At 38.5% G+C, this 14,288-nt stretch overlaps 1 protein-coding gene across 3 annotated transcripts in view; it reads right to left on the bottom strand.

The window, feature by feature from the left end:
* PTAR1 (protein prenyltransferase alpha subunit repeat containing 1) overlaps positions 1–14,288 on the bottom strand; it is a 55,749-nt gene that overhangs the window by 37,315 nt on the left and 4,146 nt on the right. For all 3 annotated transcript variants that reach the window (XM_008256252.4, XM_051846459.2, XM_051846452.2), the window contains exons 2-3: positions 10,463–10,632; positions 2,042–2,108 (exon numbers count right to left, since the gene is read on the bottom strand). In XM_008256252.4, the coding sequence (XP_008254474.2) occupies positions 2,042–2,108; positions 10,463–10,632 (237 nt within the window). The remainder of the gene's footprint in view (positions 1–2,041; positions 2,109–10,462; positions 10,633–14,288) is intronic.

The following is a 14,288-nucleotide window of genomic DNA, read 5'->3' as shown; positions in this document are numbered from 1 at the left end:
ATGTGGGGGAAGCCATTGTAATCCATAAATCATACTTTGGAAATTTATATTCATTAAATAAAAGTTAAAAAAAAAAAAAAAACACACAAACCTATGAGATTTGGTCCATTACTCACCTCATCTTCTTTCTCATTCTCACTGGCACCCTTGCTGCTTCAGAACACCCAGAAACACTTCATGCATGACTGAGGGCTTTTCCACTTGCTTCTCCCTCTCCCTAGAACGCTCATATCCCAGAGTCCCAAGGGATTGATCCTAGACATCATGTCAGCCCTTGCTCAAATTCCCCATAGTTAGAACTGCAATACTACTCACTACTCTTCCCATTCTCCTTCCTGACTTTTCCTATTTCCCTTTCTCATTTTCCCCCTACAGGACTTAACACTCACCACTTGATCTACTGCATGTTTTACTTACTAATATCCTTATTATTACTTTTCTTTGTCTACTGGGTTAAAAATGCCGCAAGAACAAGGATTCTTTGTTAGTTCATAGCCTTATCCCCATTGCCCAAAACCTAGCACACACTGCTGACCAATAAATATTTGATGAATGAATAAGCAAATACTATAATGTATTATGTATATTACACGAGATAACATAAGGCTGGAGTATTGCCCTTGGCATATCAGTGGCAATTCAATAAACATTAGGCTATTCTTTAACCCCTACAGTAGTTTCTGTAAAAGAACATCAGAACTCTAAAATTACAGGAAATTTTAAAGACTTCTAGCTTTCTAACTTTTCTTACTCTTTAAATATCCAACAATTAATTATTCAAAGAACTTTTTTAAAAGACATAAAAAAGGGGTTGGCGCTGTGGTGCAGCAGGTTAACGCCCTGGCCTGAAGCGCTGGCATCTCATATGGGTGCAGGTTTGAGACCCGGCTGCTCCACTTCTGATCCAGCTCTCTGCTATGGCCTGGGAAGGCAGTGGAAGATGGCCCAAGACCTTGGGCCCCTGAGCCTGTGCGGGAGACCTGGAGGAAGCTCCTGGCTCCTGGCTTCGGATCGGCACAGCTCCGGCCGTTGCAGCCAATTAGGGAATGAACCACCGTATGGAAGACTTGTCTCTCTCTCTGCCTCTCCTCTGTGTAACTGACTTTCAAATAAATAAATAAATAAATCTTAAAAAAATTTTTAAAAAGACATAAAACAGAAGTTACCTAAACTTTTAAAAATTAATTACACAGTTGAGTAGATATCATAAAAACTAATGTTGCTTATAATACACAGAAAATCAAAGTAAGACTTCAGTCATCTTTATAGATGAAGTCTCATAATCAATGGCTTGACACTATGGAAAATTTAAGGTAAATGCAGAATGTTCACTAGGACTTCATTTTTATTTATTTGTAATTTGTGTCATATTTCTAAGACAATTTGGGTTAGTCTACAGAAACACCAATTAGTTTAAAATCATACATACACAAGTATATTGTTTAGAAAATTTCAATGAAAAGAAATTAATCTGGTCAGAATTTTAGTATTTCCATCAAATTTTTTTTTGTTTAACAGCTATAACAATCAAAATAAAAAATTTAAAGTATTAATAAAATGTGATCCTACCCCAAAATAACAAGTGTCAGAGCTCTCAAGTGATTTCCCCACAGGGGTCACAATGTCAAGGACTAAACTGTGACTAAAAGCTCATGGCCTTGAGTCCACATCCCACTCACTTTCCACTGCACTGCAGTGCTTCTCAAATATACTAACCGACACCTTACAATCCAACCAGTTACGATGACTGTTTGTGCCCCCCAAGAAAAATAAAAGCATATTTCAACAGTATACCATAATTCAACACTGTAATTCATTTTCCAGGCAAGAAAGTTTACAAAGAACAGACATAAACATGCAAAAAGGGGCCAAGTGTATTAGAACTGTCACAGAGATATTATAAAGAATAGACAGAAAAAAGTGTGAGACACCAGGGATAAATGGTTTAAGTTCAGTTTCCAAAGAGCTAACAACTCACAGGGCTCCTAAGTCTTCAGAAATCTGGACAAACTTTACCTTATCACTGATGAAAATGACATACCTCACGTTCCATGCAGTGGTAAAGTCTGGGTTTAGAAGCAGCAGGGTGCATGTGACATCTAGCAATTCTAAAATAAAAAGAAGTTACATTAAAAACAAATAGTCCTACCCTTTAAAGCTTGGTTGCTCTTTTGAGGTTCTTTTTGTCTTTTATTCTCTCTCCTCCTCTCTTCATACATAAATATTTATCACATTATACTAATACAAATCTCATGTCACGCTAATCTTAATGATACCCTGTTCTACATTGTCAGAGATACTGGCAAGGCTTTCATTTGCTTATGATAAGTATTGTTCCTTTATTTTATCCAAAAAATGTTTTAAGCAACATAAAAATTATATATATTTATGGAGTATGAGGTAATATTCCAAACAAAATTTTAAATATTTATTTATTTATTTATTTGAATCTCTCTCTCTGTAATTTCAGAGAGAGAAAGTGAGATAAAGAGAAAGGTCTTCCATCCCCTGGCCAACTCCCCAAATGGCTTCAATGGCCAGTGCTGTGCCAGGCTGAAGCCAGAAGCCAAGAGCTTCATTCAGGTCTCCCTTGTGGGTGCAGGGGCCCAAGAACTTGGGTCATCCTCCTTTGCCTCTCCATGTCCATTAGCAAGGAGCTGGATCAGAAATGGAGCAGCCAGGGCTCAAACTGGCACCCATGTGGGATGCAGGCACTGCAGATAGTGCAACTTGCTATACCACAGTGCCAGCTCTCAAACAAAATTTTGAAAAGCTGACGTTGAAAAAATTTTGCAATATGTGGTGTCTTCAAAAAGTTCACAGAAAATGCATATTATTAAAAAAAAAAAAAAAAACTCCTGTGCCAGTGCAGTGGTACAACAGGTTAAGTCATCACTTGCTATGCCAGCATCCCATACAGTGTGCTGAGCTGAGTGCCAGCTCTTCTACTTCCAATCTAGCTCCCTGCTAATGTGCCTGGGAGAACAGTGAATAATGGCCTAAGTACTGGGGTCCCTAACACCCATGCAGGAGACCCTAATGGAGTTCTCGGTTCCTGGCTATAGTCTGTCCCAGACCTGGCTACTGTACCCATCTGGAGAATAAACCAGCAGATGGAAGATTTCTATGTATTACTATTTCAAATAAATCTTTAAAAAAAAACCTATCTATGGATTTCAAAAATTTTCTGTACCAAAATAAACATCTTTTCACTCTATTCTCCCATAAACTTTATGAAATACCACTCTATGCCTATAAATAACCATCTAAATAGCTTCTTCATACATTTTAGTAATTTTTGGCATTAACAATACTATTAAAGGAAAACAAATAACTTCTATACTACTATTCATTTAATTCCACAAATAGCTAAAGTATTGCCTATGTGCAAATTTTCAAAAGAAAAAGACAAAAATACTCATAATCCACCCACTTAACATAACTTATTTTTCCTATAAAAACTACCCTTTCAAAGATTTTTACACATTTGTAGTAATGATATACAGTTCTTTTTTATTCAGCATTATTTCATTTGAATTCCCCTATATTGCTCTTAACAGCTAAACCAGAATTCCTTAGTTTAATATACATTACCACTTATTCTGTAAGAAGTTTCCTATTGTTTCTACTGCTATAGGCAATATTTCCACAAACATTTTAAAACAGACTTTTTCATCTTATAGATTACTTCCTTAGGCTTATTTCTTAAAGTAGGACTACTATATCAAAACAATATAACAATCTACAGTATGGATCCTATTAACCATTTACCAATTGTCCTCCAAATGGACTGCATCTTTTAATACTGCCAATAATAATATGAGTATACTTATGTACTTATAAGTCTGATCTATATATAGTTTTATTTTAAGAAATGAATGTGACAGATAAAAATTGCACTTTGTTGTAATTTGTATCTTTATATTTATTATTAAGAACACTTTTTCATTTTTGTTTATACTTATAGTTCATCTTATGAACAGCCTATTCATATTCATCAGTTCTTTACTTTCAAGGTCTTGAGGCATAGGGGCTGATGCTGTGGTGTCGTGGGTAAAAGCTGCCACCTGCAGTGCCAGCATCTCATATGGGCACTGGTTCAAGACTCAGCTATTTCACTTCAGATCCAGCTCTCTGCTATGGCCTGGAAAAGCAGTGGAAGATGGCCCAAGTGCTTGGGCCCCTGCACCTATGTGGGAGACCCAGAAGAAGCTCCTGGCTCCTGGCTTCAGAACCACCTAGCTCTGACTGTTGTGGTCATTTGGGAAGTGAACCAGCGGATGGAAAGATTCTCCTTCTCTCTCTCTCTCTGCAACTTTCAAATAAATAAATAAATCTTAAAAAAAAAAAAAAAAAAAAAAAAAAAAAAAAAAAAAAAGGTTGGTGCGCAATGGAAAAACCTCTGGAAATTCTTTAATGCCTACTGGTTTTTAAAGAATCATTATCACTACCTAGGAAACTGGTACTTTGTTCCTCTGATTCTGCACTGAAGAAAATGTGTGTGATCAACGGCAGGTGCTATTTGCACTTCTAACATAACTCTTCTCGCCTCTCTTTATAAGTCAAGTTCATCCTCCATGAAAGAGAGACTTCTGTAAGGCAGCACAAGGCAAAATCCAGGAAATACCACAATTATATTTAAGTCCTCTTTTTTTTTTTTCTTTCTGTGAAGATAGAGGAGAGCTATTCAAAGCCACACTTTCTTTACTGGAGGGTCTCCCTCTAGGCAGGCAATGGAAGCTGATGGAATCACAGCTCAACTCCACCACTTACTACTTCTTGAGCAAGTCACTTAATCCCTTGGTTCCTTAGTGTCCTCCTCATATGTAAAATGGAGCTGAAAAACTGTACTACTTATAGGGGTATTAATGATTAAAATCCATGAAGTGTTAGAACAGTATATAAAATCACTATGGAATGCTAATTCCCATTACACACTGCTATCTCCTAGCCCCAGGCCACACATAGCCCTGGGACTGGATGCCACCAGGGGGAGGAAAAGGATTATCATAGCTGAATGAATAGTGACTGCTGTACAAGGAGATACTTTTCAATTTCTAGGAACCCTGGGATCGGGACTGCGTTCGCGCTTTCCCCTGAAGAGAAAAAAAAAAAAAAAAAAAAAAAGAAAATATCAACAGCCTTACCTAACCTTCAGAAGGGGCCACTAACACACAGAACCACAGGCCCTTCTCCCCTTCTCCTTGACAAACTGTAACTCTTCCTCATTCAGGACTCAAGTTGAGAGTCAGATCCAAGAGGTGGGAGTGAAGTATCAGAAAAGGAAAAGGGTCAATGAAGAAGAAACCAAGGTATTCTACGTTATATGTAAAAAACCAGATCCTTCATTAATAGCGCTCTGAGAAATTGATTAGTATTCCCTTCTTTTGGTGTGGAAATACAGAAATTAAAAGTGTTAAGTAATATGCCTAACCTCACAGCTAAGTGACTTCAATGTGCTGCTGAGTTGAATCTGAATCTAGGTCTGTCTTTCTGCAAGGCAGAAGCTTTTTCTTCCAGCCCACTAATGTCAAATACTTTGTCTGGACTGAACCAAAGACCTAAAGATAAACACATAAAGAGAAACAAAAAATAGTGGAATGCAACACTTTCATTTCCTAAATTTCATGAGCTACATACCTGTTGCTCTGCAACTACACCACAAAGATATGAACTGAAATTCCTACAGTCTCTTGAAATTAAGCAGGCCTCTCTTCCAACATGAGAATATATACCAGCAAGTGTTCCTTTGTTACATACACTCCAGCAAATAACTAGTGCATCATCACATCACAGGAGAAAATGAATCTGTACATTACACACTGGAAAGCAGCTCAATTCCAGCTGTAACAAGGTGAGGCTGTAAGGACACTACAGAAGTCAGAGAAAAACTAATATGCCCTCTTCACCGCAGAGCATTCTAGAAATGCCCAAGATCAGCAGTCACCTGGTAATAGTCACAGTTTTACCACTATGTCCGACAGAGAATGGTTTTCATGCATCTAGAAACAGACCCAATGTCAATTCAGACTGTTCATCTCTTCCCCCAGAATACACTCCGATTAGCTCAGGAAGAGAGGTTTGAGGTAAAGCTATGTGGTAAACCCTAAGACAGGCTGTGTTTATTACAGTATAGTGTCACGGAATCAACAGCTAGACTAAGCTAACAAACTCCTGTGACTCATTTGACAAGTGTCTGTTGAACATACAAAGGTGCTGAGTAAACAAAAGCCATGGTCCTCGTTCCTAACAAACTTACAACTTGGTTGGGGAAACAGGTTGTCAAAATAATCGACTATAACACAGTGTGACAAGTATGCAAGCTACCTGAATAAAGGATTCCCATAAGAGTGCAGGGAAGGACGTACTGCTTCCTGAAGCAATCAAAAAGCCTTCATGGGACAGAGTGTGAATGCATGTGCATGCACACTTAAGCTGGAAGCCACACCAATGATGACAACAAAAGAGACGAACCTGGCCTGAGCAAAGGCATGGAAGTAAGGCAGTAGAACACGGCAACCTCAAAGGAAGACAGAATGCAGACTGTGGATAGAACGTGTCAAAAAAGCAGCAGAGCAAACCTGATGAGAGGTGGCAACTGACACTACCTTGCTTTCTGAAGGGCATGAAGAGGTTATGATTTGCTAGAAAAAACTTGCCCCGTTAAGCAAACTAAAGGTTACAAACCCTAGACAACTGTTGCCACGCTAAGGCTTCTGATTAAGTGAAAACTGAAAAAGATTAAAAAAGTGAAAAAGATTAAAATCAAGATTTTCATCTTGATTTTAAGCATTCATCTAACTACTTAAAAACACTTTTCTAGGGGCCAGTGCTGTGGCGCAGTAGGTTAATGCCCAAGCCATATGGGTGCAGGTTTGAGACCCAGCTGCCACACTTCCAATCCAGCTCTTTGCTGTGGCCTAGGAAAGCAGTAGAAGATGGCCCAAGTCTTTGGGCCCCCTGCACCCACGTGGGAAACCTGGAAGAGGCTCCTGGCTCCTGGCTTCGGATCGGTGCAGCTCTGGCTGTTGCGGCCAATTGGGGAGTGAACCATCGGATGGAAGACCTCTCTCTCTCTGCCTCTGCCTCTCTCTGTGTAACTCTGACTTTTTAATAAATAAATAAATCTAAAATAAATTAAAAAAACTTTTCTAAACACTGCAGAAACTAAAATGAAATATATCTGAATACAACCATTAGCCTGGGGCTGAGACTCTTCAACCTTTGCTGTAGACTACAAAGTTGGTGGCAGAGGGTGAAGGAGCTCAAACACCATGCTAAGGAATATGAACTCTACCTGACCCTGGAGGCACAGTGAACCAAGATGAGATCTGTCTCAGAAAGCATCTCTCAAACTGTTCTTAAGTGCTATTAGGAAGTGCTGTTTGAAATGAGTGGCTAAGTGGCATGAAGAACGAGTGTAGGAAGGTCTAAAAATGGGGGAGACCAGACAAAAGATAACAGCTATCCAGATGAGAATTAATGAAGATCTGGCCAGCAAAAGAAATGGAGAACAGAAGATGGTTTTTGAAGAGATAACTGAGTTATGGACTGAGACTGGGCACTGTGAGAGGGAGGGACAAAAGAGAATGACAGAGGGCACAGCTGAAGATAATTTGGGAGAGAACTCTGCCCAGTGAGGACTCCAATGTTATGGTCTTTTCTTTTGCTTTTCGTATTTGTCATTGATTTCTCAAAAAAAAAAAAATCAAAATTATGGTATCATTCCTCCCCCAAACTAAATATAGCTATTATTACAGTAGACTTTTTAAAAATACCAATCTCTAACTAAATAGAATTGGCTCCCAAATACCTAAGGAAGTCAGTACATTAATAAAAACATGGATTTCACTGGGTTAAGAAGAAAAAAAGAATCCATCCCAGGAGTGAAGGTCACCTTCAGCTGCAGAATCTACCCTTAGGCGACTGCCTCAGATTTTGGCATGATCAATCATGCAGACAATGATGCTCTGAAGTTGTTTTTTTAAATTGTCAGCTTTCTTCATTTGGCTCTTCATATCCATCTAATAAACAAAATGATTTTAAAGTCACAGCCATTTTCATTAACTGCTTTTTCCCAATATTTTTGACATTATTTGCTTAGTAACATTCACCTGTGCTCTAATTGCTTTGATTCATAAGTCGGACAGAATACTCTTCATTACTCAGCATTTTCAGATATCATTTTCTGTTAAGTCAGAAATTCATGTCCTTATTTTTTACTGATAAGACTACAAATAAACAACTTGTATAGTATGTGACACCATGAGAAGTTATGCTCTCTTCACCTACTCTAACAAAGTGAAATTGAAAACTACTTCCATGAGGATACAAATCAAAAGCTGACTCTGTGCACAGGCAGTGGCATCAGGACTCGGATGCCCACTATTCTCTTGAGTGAACTTCACCATTTGGCCTTCAGCATGGGTCCCCCGGGCCCACCAAGACTAAACAATTTAACAAGGAGACACAAGAAGGCCTGCAGTCCCTGCCCAGAGAGGAAGAAACAGGGAAATAGAAGAATGTGGAAGGCCACAAAAAACAAGGTGGGCTGGACTCACATATTTTAATGGGCAAAAGCCAATGATCTGAAACAACTGCAGCTTTTGACTTTTTAAAATTCATGTTGCATTTTCTACATAAAATAATTTATCTTTCCCCTCCTGAGTTACATGTGGGCTTATATACAATTCTGTGCAGAATACAAACATGGCTTTGCTTCAACAAAACTAACCTGACTAATTCATTAGGTGATGAAATGAGAGTTTAAAAGATTCTAACAGTGAACACTCTTGCCTTTAAGTTCATGTCTAAACTCATGCTGCAAAGTTTATACCATACAGTTAAGCTATGCCTAAATTTAGGCACAGCTTTCTAATTAAGAAATAGATCTCTCTCCTGCCCCCAACTCTACCTTTCAAATTTTTTTTTAAAACGGAGGCCAGCATTGTTGTGTAGTGAGTTAAGCCACTGCCTATGAACATGGCACCCCATATGAGTGCCAGTTCAAGTCCCAGCTGCTCTGCTTCCAATCCAGCTCCCTGCTAATGCACATGGGAAAGCAGCAAAAGATGGCCCGAGTGCTTGTGCCCCTGACACCCACAAGTGGACCCAGACAAAATAACTGGCTCCTGATTTCAGCCTGGTCTAGACCTGGGGAGCAAATCAGTAGATGGAAGGTCTCTCTCTCTCTCTCCCTCTCTCCCCTCTCCCCCTCTCCCTCTCTCCCTCTGTGTAACTCTGTGTTTCAAATAGGAAAAAAAAAAAAAAAAAAAGTAACAAAGGATTAGCTGAGTAAAATAATAACACAGAAAAAGATACTATTTTTCAGTAAGTCTTCCAATCAGACTACTTTTCCATGGTCTAAATGGGGAAAAATGCTATTAACCTATTATAACAATATGTTAACCACAGTGCTAAAAGGAATTCAAAGAAATCAGTGTGTCATACTTCTGGCAACACTCTTCCCCACATCTTGTACCCCCAGAGACACTGTTTATCATTCAGTGTAAACCTGACTGAACAAAAGGGCCATATATTATTCATCTTTCTATCTCCCACATTTCTCAGAACCACTTCTAATATGAGTAGGTTTTCAGTAACGACTACCAAATTGGTAATTAAAATTCTCTAAGAAATAGAGTTCTTATTCAAAGTCAGCCTCCAGGCACACTGAGCACTTCTGAAGGTACTACACATTGTATGTGGGAAGGGAAAGAAGCTTTACAACAGTGAAAGGTATGTTCTTAGATGGACACTCCCTCAAAATAAGAGAGCTGATGTGAGCCTAAAAGGATAAACAAAATCTGTGCACATGAAGTCTTAATGGGTGGGAACACTAAGAGAACAGTCCAGCCTGTCTGCTGCAAAAAAAGAACTCTCTCAGGAACAGAAGAAGTGAATGCTTGGATGGTTTTCCTTTGCTCATTTCAGCACAGGAATAGGACACAGAAGGCCACAGCTCAACTGGGATTCACCGTGCAATGGCACATTCATGAATCACTGGGCTGGTTCACAATATAACTACCTCCCCCACGCTGCCATTATCCCATTTGGACTGCTATATTCTATCGCCCATAAAATACTGAAGGATTAGCTTCAGAGACTGAGCTTACAGAAGCTAGAGTGCTCCTCAGTGGTATGTGATTTTTTTTTTTTAAGCCACAGGGTGCTTTCTTCAAATAAAATCTTATAAATGCCCCCAATACATCAACAGACAAAATCAAAATTGCTCCGGTTGCAATTTAACCGGAATCCACATAATCACTGTGGATGCAAAATTTAAAAAACTAGTGATCCATTCCAAACTCCTCACTTGACTGAGAGGTTAAGCACTTTCCAGGCAGCAAATGGAGAGACAGAGCTAGAATCCAGGAATGCCAACACCTAGACAAGGGCTTCTCTCACTATATTCCATTCTGCTTCCAAAAAGCCAGATGAAGAAGATACTGTTCATACTTACCATCTTTGTTCAGCCACTGCTTTCTTGTTCTGTACAAAAGGAGCTTGTTGTGTACATAGGGCAAAAGGAACTTGACACACCAGCTCTCCACACCAAGTTTGTTTTCAACCAGGACTATAGGACTCCGGTTATACCGTGCTTCAGGACATGGGATCAGGCCAATTTCATCTCTTAGTATGTAAAACATAAAGAGAATTAAATATAATACCAGCTTTTTCAAAAGTTTTCTATTCACAAAGAGTAGTTTTAAAACTCTAATATTTCCCCCTTTAAAAATATTACTTAGCTCACTAGATTGCTAGAAATAAAAAAACAAAAATGAAAAACCAGTTTGTTAATGATAGCGAGGGTATGGGAAAACTGGTCTGCTGTATTCTGTTGATGGATCTAAACACTGACCTATCTTTGGATGGCAATTTGAAAATGTAGGGTAAAATTTTAAATACACATACTCTGACACAGTTCTACTGCTCAGAAATTATTTTTTACCAAGATACACAAATAGGATGCTGACTACACCATTGCAACAAAAATAGAAACAATCTAAATGTTTACCAATTTAACAGTGATGAAATAAATATGACCAATCCATGTGATAAAACTGATTAAAAAAAGAAAAGGTAGATCTGCATATGCTGGTATGGAAACTGTCAAGTCACGGTAAAGGGGGGAAAAGAAGTGGGGGGGATGTTGAACACAATGTACACCCTAAAGCCTTTTATATAATTACTTTAAAAGATACATAGATGAGTAAAAAACTTTTTGGAAGTATATCAAGAAACTTTTGCAGACACAAAGGTATTGAGCTAAGATTTTATTTTCATCCAGTTTAAATTATCTAATCATTTGTATGCATCATTTCTATTTTAAAAAAGAGGTTAACAAATGCTTGCCTGGTAATAAATATATGCGGAGCAGAAACAAATATCAATAAAAGCTATCCTGTCAGTGAGATTTTAGGCCATTTTTTTCCCATCTGTATACTTTTGAATTAAAAAAGAACCCTAATAAATGTTAAAACACAAAATGTTTTCCAAAATTTGATGATCCAATATCCTAGCGGGAAACCTGGATTGAGCTCCTGGCCTCCAGCTTGCCTGTTCCAGTGCTAGCTGCTGTGGCATTTGGGGAATGAATCAGTGGAAGAGACTATCTGTCTCCCCATCTCTCTGCCTTTGAAATAAATAAAATTTCTTTATAAAGAGAAACAATGAGGAAGCTGAGGCAAAAAAGGCTAAGCTGCTGTCAAGTTATTTGATCCAAAGAAACAGTGCTTTGCTGCTTCCTAAAAAATACAACATGTACTGTATAAAGATAGGTAGGTCAGTTAGCTTCCAAATACAGTGTGTTTGACTTCAGACTTCTGTGCCTAGTCCCTTAGGTCATAGTCTACTTTTTTCCAGATAATTTAGAATTATTTTAAAATTCAAGGGACCTCATTCCTCCAGTTTTTTCATTTTTTCCATTAAGAGAAGACTGAGGTCAAATGAGGTTAAAGGGATCATCCAAGGTCATATTGCTAGTGGCTAAGTTAAGAATTTGGCCCTCTTAATACTTGGTCAAAACCCTTGAAACAAAACAACAGGACTTAGACCAATTCCTTCTAGATTTTTGGCAAGATTCTGTCCATTTGAATTCTACTTTCACACTTAAGTTGGAAAACTCAGAGAAAAGCAAACTAAAAGCCATTTGTCATCCCTCTGCTTTATTAATGTTTGAGTATTCAACTTTTTTCCCTAATTACAAAGGGGGACTACATGGGACATATTCTATAATACTTTTTTAGCAATTCACAATAAACATTGCTATAGTGTGAACATCATTTGGGTTCTGAACTCATGTAGGGCTTTAAAACCAAAATGGTAAGTTAATGATACTGGGCAGCTACAAACTTAAGCCATGGGGCCAGCACTGCGGTGCAGTGGGTTAACGCCCTGGCCTGAAGCGCCGGCATCCCATATGGGCGCTTGTCCTAGTCCCAGCTGCTCCTCTTCCAAACCAGCTCTGCTATGGCCTGGGAAAAAAGTGAAGGATGGCCCACTTCTGCACCTACGTGGGAGACCCGGAGGAAGCTCCTGGCTTCTGGCTTCGGATTGGCGCAGCTCTGGCTGTTGCGGGCAATTGGGGAGTGAACCATCAGATGGAAAACCTCTCTCTCTCTCTCTCTGCCTCTCTTCTCTCTGTGTAGCTTTCAAATAAATAAATAAATCTTTAAAAAAAAAAAAAAAACTTAAGCCAATATATGGGGAGGACCTTGGTCACCTGGGGTTTTCCCTCAGAAGGTAATTCTCACAATTACAAAAATTATTATAAAAGTCTGAGTCAAGCCTAGTGCTTTGCTATACTTCCTGGTTTTCCATGTGATCTCTCTACACCTGTGTTCCATAGTCTACCCACTGCCACTCTCATCAGAGGCCAAACCAATGTGATTGCCTGATCCTGGCCTTGAACTTCTGAAACTTTGAATTTAGTAACCCTTTCTCTTCATAAAGTCGGTTTCTTTCCAGTATTTCACTGTAGTAATCAAAAGCTAATATATTCTCTTAAATAATGCTTTACATTTTAATGATTACAATGAATGGGATATAAATATCAAATATATTCTAGTTCCCTTAGCAAACTGCTTCACTACCACTAAATTTTGTACTTTTAACATTTTTTAGGTTTCTTACAATTTAGACTCCTGATATTTAATGTGGTATGCCAATAACTACTTGCATTACCAAGAAGGTCATAGGATTTTTAAAGAAATAAAGATTCATTTACATATTTGAAAGGCAGAGAGGGAGGGAGAGACTTCCATCCTCTGGCTCACTGACAACCTGAAGCCAGGAGCCTGGAACTCCATCTTGGTCTCCCACAAGGCTGGCAGGGGCCCAAGTACTCAGGCCAAGTTCTGCTGCTTTCCCAGGCGCATTAGCAGACAGCCAGAGTGGCAGTGGAGCAGCCAGAACTCATACGGATGACGGAGTCACAGGCAGTTGCTTAACCCATTACGCCACGATGCCAACTCCTAAAAGTGACAGACTTTTAACACTCTCAAAAAGATACTACCATTTTCCCTTTGTACGTTACCTCTGCAAGCCACCCCAAAGGCTCAGGAATATGGAATGAACTAACATATTTACTTAAGACATACACAGCCATGACACACTTCTTTGAGACCCTCACCTCGTAATGGGATCCACTGGCTTCCAGAAGAATTTGAAGCTTCATAATATACTGATTCTGACTTTGCTCCTTGGGTTTAGAGAGCTTTTTATCTGTACCTTTCAGAAATATCAGGGGTCCACCAGAATAGACCTACTGATCACATACAAAAGTAGCATCTACCCCTTCCCTTCTGGGAGAAGCAGATACTCTCCCAATACGAACACTTAACCCTGTAATGTAGGGTAACCAGAGAGAAAACAGCCCAAGGATTCAGGAAGTGGAACAAATCTTTTAAGTTTAATACTTATGTTGGTTTTGTTTTTTTTTCCCCTAAATGGAATTACACTCAGAATGACCAAAAAGAAAAGTTAGTAAAATATCTGAAGAAACTGACCCTTGCATATTAATAATTAAAATTTTACTGACAATTAAAATATTTCAGAGATCTCATAAGCTTTCTAAAGATTACCAACTTTGTGCATCACTGAAATTACATTACTGACTTTATTTAGAAAACTGATATTTAGAAAAAAGCTATAAACAATAATAAATTATTGTTTATTGTTATGTACCATGTTGTAGGTTAGGTTTTCCATAATATATCATTATTCTGCACAACAATCTTACAAAGTAGGAATTTAATCTCCATTTTATAGATAATGAAAGAACTTTG

Source organism: Oryctolagus cuniculus, chromosome 1 (assembly GCF_964237555.1).
Source record: "Oryctolagus cuniculus chromosome 1, mOryCun1.1, whole genome shotgun sequence".
Taxonomy (NCBI): Eukaryota; Metazoa; Chordata; class Mammalia; order Lagomorpha; family Leporidae; genus Oryctolagus; species Oryctolagus cuniculus.
This window is presented reverse-complemented; position numbering and strand designations above follow the sequence as displayed.